At 39.8% G+C, this 9,386-nt stretch overlaps 1 protein-coding gene and 1 pseudogene across 2 annotated transcripts; both read right to left on the bottom strand.

Moving 5' to 3' along the window:
* Positions 1 to 995: 995 nt before the first annotated feature.
* LOC311059772 (peroxiredoxin-like 2A) lies at positions 996 to 4,277 on the bottom strand. Its single transcript, XM_084077822.1, has 4 exons — positions 4,193 to 4,277; positions 1,660 to 1,789; positions 1,301 to 1,468; positions 996 to 1,139 (listed from the first exon to the last, which is right to left on the bottom strand). The coding sequence occupies exons 2-4, from the start codon at positions 1,735 to 1,737 to the stop codon at positions 1,050 to 1,052; spliced, it is 336 nt and encodes a 111-aa protein (XP_083933948.1). The 5' UTR covers positions 1,738 to 1,789; positions 4,193 to 4,277; the 3' UTR covers positions 996 to 1,049.
* A 1,641-nt stretch (positions 4,278 to 5,918) lies between these two features.
* LOC311059982 (peroxiredoxin-like 2A) lies at positions 5,919 to 8,478 on the bottom strand (annotated as a pseudogene). Its single transcript, XR_014602919.1, has 5 exons — positions 8,319 to 8,478; positions 7,727 to 7,818; positions 7,441 to 7,581; positions 6,651 to 6,815; positions 5,919 to 6,456 (listed from the first exon to the last, which is right to left on the bottom strand). The product of XR_014602919.1 is annotated as a peroxiredoxin-like 2A (transcript).
* Positions 8,479 to 9,386: the final 908 nt, after the last annotated feature.

The raw sequence follows: 9,386 nt of genomic DNA, 5'->3' as shown, positions 1-9,386 counted from the left end.
AACCCCTTTTCACATAACTTTGCATGCGTAGCGTCACACAATAGCCTACATCACAATGCATGTCTATCTGACATTGTTTAACAGCACTTAAAACATTTCATATGTAACATTTATAGAGACCAATTAGAAAATACCCTTCACTTTCACATACAAATATACCATATTGGATCATTATTTCAGTGTGCCGTTAACTTGTTTCATGCTAAACGATTAAAGGAAATAGAGTATGCAAAGAGTTGTAGGCTACAACAACAGCCTATATTGAAAAGTCAGAGGAAATAGGAATACGAGAAGAAAGTGAATAATAAACTTACCCATGTCCATGTTGTGTAAAATGACCTGGTGCACCTGAGACATTTCTGATACTGCCAAAGGTCCGCCTTTCAGCTCTGCTGAATGGTGGATTGTTTCCTACCGTTTAAGTGGATGGCACATGTGCCAGTCATTTTGCGTGACGTTCACCATGTTCATGGAAGGAAACATTTTGTAGTTTATATGCAGCCTAAAACTTTACATTTCAAAAGAAGGTTTTGCAGGAAAGCAACACATACTTTATTGGCAGCAGTTATTTGAATTATTTCACGATTGTTTTGTGATGATCATTGCTCAATATGCATACCCAGACAGACAGACAGACAGACAGACAGGCAGGCAGGCAAGCAGGCAGGCAGGCAGGCAGACAGACAGACAGACAGACAGACAGACAGACAGGCAGGCAGGCAGGCAGACAGACACACAGACATACAGACACACAGACAGACAGACAGACAGACAGACAGACAGACACAGATAATTTGCCCATTACACCCTCTATCAGTCTGTGATATTTCCATGCCAGTAATCAGGTTTCCACAGTGTATGTCACTATAATGCATCATTTCTTGTACATGCTTGTTTCTTTCTTTGTGCCATTGTGTGAGGTGTTAAGCATCAGGTCTGCTCCCTCAGTTGTTTAGTCACAGACCATCATGAATACATCAACTCAGAACAACACACCACCAGTAACCCAGCAACCAACAACGCACATTCTACAGTAACTCTGATCGCTGTTACAGCTGAATTTGTCTCAAAGCCTCCAGAATAGTAGAAGGCACAGTTTTGTCACCAAACTCCTTCTCCATGTGTTCCAGCAGAATACCCTGAGTGAGAAAAGAAAACCATTACCAAAGCTAGTTGGGATAATAACAGACAATACAGCAGGCCTCCCTTCAAACATAAAATCCCCAAAAAAGTGAATTCAATTGTATACCGGATAAACCTTTTTGGAAAATGAGCAGGAACAAGATGTAAACTGGATTACCCGTTTTCCTGCTCCAATCACATACAGCCCACCAAGAATGAAACCTTCTCCCCTTTTGTTGCCGTGGTAACCTTTCTTCTGGGCACGGACCAAGTATTGCAGCACTCCTAGACGAGCCAGGCCGAGAACCAGACCCATCCGCCTCAGTTTAGGCCCGTAGAAGCATCCCTGTAAATTAGAAAATGAAAATGACAATCTGACAGAAAGAAGAATAATTATAACAACATTTGTGGGTGGACAAACAGACAGAGGAATTATAGGGAAGGATGTAAAGAAGGTCAAACTGAAAAGGGTGAAAAGTTGCAAAGAAAAAAAGGAGAGATAGGCCCTCTACTGTGTGTGCTAGTTAACCCCTGTACCTTCTGATCCAAAAATATCTCCCCCTTGAAGTAGGCTCTGAAGTTCTGGACCTCCGTGCCGATGTCCTCCTTCACCATGGCATACAGAGGGACCCCAACCTGCTCCAGCTGAGGTTTCAAAGAAGACAGCCTCCTGGAAAGACAGGGAATGGACACAAAAAGTGGATGATCTTTTTGAATCAACAAGGGGATGGGGACAGCAAGTTGTTATCTAATATAGTTTTTTTATTTTATCTTTTTTTTTATTTAAAGAAAAGGGGGGAAAATGTCATGGAGAAATTAGTGTGTAGCTATTATTCACGGAATACACTCAAAGACTGAGCAAGGACCAATCCAAATCAGCACTCAGTACTCAGTCCTTATTTAAAAAGAAATTGTGACCATATTTTTATTGTTCATTTTACAAGAGCAACCCATTTTTCTCAGCAATTTGATTTACAGTGCACGGACAGTAGGACAATACATATTTGTTGCCTGCATGTGTGCAGAACACATGCACGTATACATCCACAATCACCCACCTACACGTCCTGTAACTTATTTCCATTTTTTTGTACACAGGGCTACCCTCCCTAATCCCACCTCCTATTGGTTCCATCATGACTACAACTGAAAAGACATTCCACAAAATACAATGACTACATATACAGGCTTGTGATGACAACATAAAAATGCAAGCAAATTATAAGTGCGCTTTGACCTTTTCTACAGCATGCATGAGTGCATCGATAGATTGCCTTTTGGCCCCATTTGCTCTTGCAATTGACACTTCCAACCAGAACCAATCAGAAAAGATAGTTTCCATTTTTTAACAGAAAGGGAATGTGGGGGTTTCCACCTAGACACAAGGAGTTTTTTTGCAGCAGTAACTCCAGCAAAGAATCATTTTTTTGAGTGACTGGTAAGGAGAGTGCAGAATCATCATTTAACAACAGAATCTGAGGCAAACATGGAACCTCAACCTCAAACAATTCTGATACTACTGGCCACCTTAGACCAGAATATTTTGATTCTGGGACATTCCCAGAACATGTGCATATATGTGCCCACGGTTTTCAATGAACACAAAGTGCATAAGGGGCTTGGTACCATTTGAAGTTGACATTTTCTTGGAGTTAAATACAATCTGTGTATCAATTTATAGTGAATCATCTGATGGTTATAATTGCGGGACGTTATGGCAATGTTATTCCACACTCTCCTCCAATCTACGTCCATGGTCTTTCAAATCTATATTCCATATTGTTGTAATCCCCATGAAAGTATTCAACACTTTGTAATTCTCCATAAACATGAGACAAAACCATTGGTGATATTGGAAGTAACTATTTCGACTACTGGATGCTTAGGAAGGTTATCCTTCCAAGGCACTCCATATGTACGCATTGCAGTGAGTAACTGTAAATAAAAGAAAAATGACGAGCCAGGCAAATTAAACTTTGATTTGAGTTCTTGGAATGACATAAGTCCATCATTGCTCATCATGTCTGGAAGGATGTTAATGCCCCACCTTTGCCATTGATGAAACGTTATGGGTCTATGACCTATAAGTAACAGATTATTTCTGAATATTGGTGTATTCTTGTGCCAAGGGTTCTCCCATTTAAAAAAATGTTCTGTATGTGTACATATTCGGACAGCATGAGCAATAATAGGACCAAAGCTCTCCATACAGTATTCTTCAGTCAGTCCTTATTTTCATTTAACATTGAACATTATACCTCAAATACCAACACCTGATTTGTATGCATGCACACACACACAAACATGACGTTTTTTTAAAAAAAACGAAAATGCAAAAGTGCATAGAACTAAAGTGCTTGTGTATTTATTGCACACTGCTCTATTGCACTAAGATTTTGCACATGGGTTGAGGGTCTGCAAAGATTATTTCTATGCATCTGATGTATTATCTTGTGTTGTCCTTGCTTAATGTAAAATTATTTGGATTAAGAGCATCTGCTAAATGCCAAAATTAAAATTAGATTTTCTGCTTGTTTCATAACCGCCTATTTGTACAGGCTCTGCATGGGCTCATAGTCTTCCTTCCCTATTACCTTCATAGATTTTCAATTGCACTGTTGGCAAACCATGCTGTAATTCTATCTAATGTTCTCAAGGATTGCCGGGTAGAACATCACCATGACCTGGATGCTCACTCCATACAGCCTCTATCACCATGGAAAGTAAAGTTTCTTCTGCAGTCAGTCTATCGCACAGGTTATCAATGTGGGTGTTTTCATTGTAGAACAGGACATTGTAGAACAAAGATATGCTATGATGAAACTACCAAACTAATCTCAAATCCAGAAGGCCAGTGACTCATTCTAACCACTGTGTAGTCAAGCTGTAGATGTTATTTTGTTCAATGGCACACTGTCTGCTGTTGAGTGAAAGACAATGGCATACAGGAAACATGATGAGGTTATGAAGTCACAATGTTATGCTGGCAGGCTGAGTTTTGGAATGGTATCAGCCAGGGCAGCATCATCTCTGACACGCACATTAAAGTGCATCTATGTGCAGTGCACACACTCAGATTACCTCTCTGCACAAGGATCATCCAGGGCGCCTCACTGCCAAGATGACGGCTCCATTCCTTTCCCACAGAGTGCGACCTTTCACCGTCTTCCCATCTAGAGTCACACAACAAATCATACATCAGGTATTTACATCAATAGTACTCATCAACAGCAGATTGCATCAATTCCTCATGAGTCATGACATCCTGCTCAGAATAAGCTCTTATCATGGATAGATTAGGTTTAAAATAATGGAATCATGTGGATCTCGGTCGGGGTCAACATGGGAACGGCGTGGCTCCAATGTGCATCTAGGACTTCATGTGGTCAGCCTGTGATCTCATCAATGACATGTCTATGAAATATGACTCTAGATTTGGGCAAGATTTCAGACCGATCAGTCCCAATGACTTCCATAGTTTCATAATAGAATTAAAGTTAAATATTTCAAAAAGCATAAAACCTGTGTGAATATTCATTTTATACTTCTGTGGCCTACTGGCAGTGTGCCCAAGAAATGTGGTGCTGGTCGGTTCAGTGGTTTGTGAGATTAGGTGCATACAGACACACACACACACACACACACACACTAATGACGACTAGACTTCTGCAGACATATGCTGTAAAAAGGTCATATAGATTCATAGACCATTCATTTTACTTAAAACTAAAACCTTCTATTGGACATACAGTAAGTGGAGTAAACCTTATTATTCAGATTGTGTTTGGAATGAATAACCTCCTGTTGTGGTGAGGTCTGAATTCTCAAGATCTTCCAGAGAAGCTGGGACCTCCTTCGTCAAGAACAAGTCAGTGTTGGCTAGGACAAGGGTAACCGCCACAGTAACCAAAGCCCCCAGACCCAGAGACCACAAGTTAAACAGCTCCACCTCCAGGAAGGAAGGCAGTACTATAAAAAACAGAGGAAATATCAGTCAGTACATCATTATTTGTTTTTTCACTAGCTTAAGCCATGGCGTTCATCTCATAGCAAAGCTTTTACACATAACGACCCAAGATCAAGCCGTTACCAAGCAGAACAGAGTGACTCAGAAAATCTTTCACACTAGCTTATGTTTCTTAGAAAATGTCACCAGAATCCTTGATAAGGCATCACTAGAGTGGTGTCACTTTTGGATGACTTCTGCAATTTTATCAAAACTTTCCTCTAAGGGCAGTTGCAGATACACTGTAGGAAATGACTACACCCTCAACATGAGCAATTATCAGCTACAGTTACACTACACTTGCACAAAACAAAACTGGTCGTATCGTCTTTAAAAGTAGGAAAAGTGTACATAAATACACTATACTTAAAATTGAGTGAGAGCACGAATAAAATCTATTTAACAGACTTGTTACAAAGCTGTGAAAATGTGTTAGTACTGACAAGCTCTCCTATTCAACTTTTCCTAACATTTAATTTACCCAATGCATAACATTACAGCACACATATTGCCTTGGCATTTGCTATGTCCCAAAGAAACTTTGTACAAGACTAAAACAGGTTGACACAGATATGCGGTTTATTCCTCAATAATCTTCACTTTATTGCCGTTAGGGTCTGAGCCTGTGCCGACAGGCTCAAGTGCAATGTCATGTAGAGCAGGAGGGCACTTAGGAGAAACTTTAAGAAAACTCCCACAAGCTAGATGACTCACAAGATTGCCTAGTTTGTTTTGGAACAAGTAACAAAACATGAAATTCCGCCATTTCTTAAGAGGCGACAAAGCAGAGTAATAACTTACAAAAAAGACATCTTTATTGTTCAATAGCCAAGGCCTCTTGGCTCCTGAGAGAGCATAACTGAAATGAGTTCACAGAAATAAGAAAAAAACGGATGTTGGGCGTCAGGCCTGACCCCTCCAAGTTTAGAGACAGACCTTCATTAACACATCCAGAAAAGCCCCTTACAACACATTCACCCATCAGCAGAATACGAATCCCAGAATTCCAATGATAGCAATGCCCTAGAAAACAAGTCGAGTGTCTTCTGTACACTGCAGATTCAAGTACACAGTTGCTCCTTAGATTAACTTTTTGTTTTCAAATATGCTTTGTATGGTTCTGTTTTTTGAAGATGCACCATTATCAGTCCTCATGAGGGGATTATTAAGGCTAGGTAATTTTCAATCTGATGGCGGTTATTTGCAGGAACAAATTATTTTCCCTCTATAGGCACAAGCTCCTGTTGCATTCTCCCAACAGCTCTGAAGACATCCTGAATGTTGACCTTATCCCCAAACTCAATTTCCCGATGTTCCAGCAGAATGCCCTGGATGAGAATAGAGTGGAAACGAAAACTTGAATTACTTCCACATCAATGTGGGGTGCTGGGGCAAGTCACAGTCAAGTAAAGCCTGAATGTCATCAATAACACTGTATTGACTATTAGCAATTAGTAAACAACACTTTTGTCATTATATAACCAATTAATAATTCACAGAACTAACTGTTCAGATGGCTTACCTGCAGTCCCGGCCCAATGACGAACACCCCACCCAGAACAAAGCCCTCCCCAAACACATTTCCCATGAAGCCATTCTTGAAAGCTCTCAGGCCATTCAGCCACACTCCCACACGGAGTAACGCCAGCAGACCCATCTTCCGCTCACGGGGCCCATAAAAACACCTCTACAAGAGAGCAGACAAACAAGGGAGTTAAAAATGTATTCCCAAACGTATTGAATCAAAGTAAGTTATTTTACCAAGCAATAGTGTTGGGATTCGGATTGGGCCCAGACAATGGCCATGACCAGAGCCATCGAGTGTCATTTCCGTTGAATCCATTGGGCCTCAAGTTTCACAGCAATGACGGATCATGTGTATGCAATATTCAATAATGTATTGCCAAAAACAAGTTTATTTGGAATTTGTTTTGGTGCACTGAGAGATGAGAATGCAGAAGTAACGCTTGCCATCGGGCAACCAATAGTTCCAAACGCTACTCCTGTATAGTTCCAAACATTTAATCCTCATACGAGTGTTGATGAAGCATGCGTGACACATGAACTATGCTACCTGTAGTGCTTGACCTGTCATTGATGCAACTCTTCTATCTCATCTGGCTCTGGCCATGACTAGACAGAATCGGTAATCCTCCAGAGGAAATTACATCACTAAAGTATCCATCTAAGCATGTCTATGACTAGGCAAGATGGTGAACTGTACAAAAAGCATTCAAATAAAATACAGGCCTGCTGTATCTGTGCTGCCCAAACAATAATTATAAAACATTTTCATTGGAGTATAAAGTCACCTTCTGATCCAAAAAGATCTCCCCCCTGAAGAATGCTCTGAAGTTCTGGACCTCCGTGCCAACATCCTCCTTTACCACGGCATACAGAGGGACCCCAAGCTGCTCCAAGTGAGGTTTCAGAGAGGACAGCTCTGCAGCCTCCTGAAGGAGGAATACAAAACAGTTGATACGTTTAAAAAAAATGTGGGGCAAATCCAGACAGTATCCCAATTCCCCATCCTATAAAAAAACAAATAGGTCATACATACATAGGCTTCAACATACTGTAGATAAAAAGTGTACTTGCCTCTCTGCACAAAAATCATCCTGGCCGCCTTACAGCCATGATTACAGCACCAGAGTTCTCCCACAGAGATTTGGCCTTGAAAGCATTTCCCTCTGACAAGAAATTAGGTGAAAGGGGATTAACCAATAAGCCTTAAGTTGTATGACAAATAGCCAATCTACAAGATCTGAACATGTGAGCTTAGTGCTTACTGATCTATTATACTTACAGATCTGTTATACTATCTACACACACACATATGTAATTTACATACATACATACATACATACATACATACATACATACATACATACATACATACATACATACATAACAATTGAGAGGGGAGGGGGGTCCATTTTGAAAAGAACATAATTAAATGTTGACACGCCCAAAATAGGAGACTAAGGTTGAAAGTGGTATAACATTTAATGGACAAGCATACCATCAAAACTACACACACACACACACACACACACACACACACACATATATATATATATACACATCATCACTGTACGTTTTTTCAGAGAACATTCATCTTAATTCGAATATGCCTACAGAAGGTAACTAAGTGTGAACAGTCAGGATTTACTGTAAGAAATGCACTTACCTCCTTTCAAAGTTTTTAGGTTGGCCTCTTCTAAATGTTGTAGAGTGGCCTTCAGGGGAGGTGTCAGAAACATGTTGGTTAAACTATTAAGAACACTGGCAACAAAGGAGCCAACTGCGCCCAAAGCGCGGACTAGAATGTCCATCTTTTAGCGCATGAGTCAAATCCACCAAGATGTCGAACAAATTCACAACTCGCCCGCTGAATACATTCTGTTGCAGCTTTGAGAGAAGCAATTGAATTTACAACACAGATCGCTCGGTAAAAAATAACACATGCCCCTTGATTAGACTCAGCTGTGGTCAATCAGAGTGACGCCATCACTGGAAACTAGTCACATGAAGCATTACACAGCATTACCCTTTGCCCTCTTTCAGGGACTCATACCAGAGTCTATTCTGATAGCAGTGGTGGAAGAAAGTACTCATATTTTTTACTTAAGTAAAAGTAGAAATACTGCAATGTAGAAATACTCTGTTTCAATCCGGTAATCTAAATTTACTTGAGTAAAACTACAAAAATATTGGCATCAAAATATACTCAAATTACCAAAAGTAAAAGTACTCATTGTGCAGAATGTCCCATTTCAAAAGTTAAAAATGTATACAAATCTTTTGAAAATAGCCATCTACAAGCACAAGATTGGCTATTTTCAAATGGTCAAAATATATATTGGGTATATAGGGCTGAAGTGGTTAATGTATGGTTTGTGATAATAATCTAAATCCGCAAAGTAACCAGTAACTAAAGCTGTCAAATAATTGTAGTGGAGTAAAGTACAATATTTGCCTCTGAGATGTTGTGGAGTAGAAGTAAATGTATTGAAAATTGGAAATACTGAAGAAAGTAAAAATACCTCAAAATTGTACTTAAGTACAGTGCTTGAGTAAATGTACTTTGTTACTTTACACCATGTCTGATAGTAATCATTGCTATAGACTATAGAGTGTTTTTTCAGCATCTCTCCAGCTCTTTGATAAACAGAAAATACATTTTCAGGTATAGGTGACACATGTTCAGCCAATCAGGAGAGAGTACACATTTATCAGCTTCATTTTTATAGTGTTC

The sequence above is a fragment of the Gymnoscopelus microlampas genome (assembly GCF_963454915.1).
Source record: "Gymnoscopelus microlampas genome assembly, chromosome: 14".
Taxonomy (NCBI): Eukaryota; Metazoa; Chordata; class Actinopteri; order Myctophiformes; family Myctophidae; genus Gymnoscopelus; species Gymnoscopelus microlampas.
The sequence above is the reverse complement of the archived record's forward strand: the minus strand, read 5'-3'. Positions and strand labels throughout refer to the sequence as shown.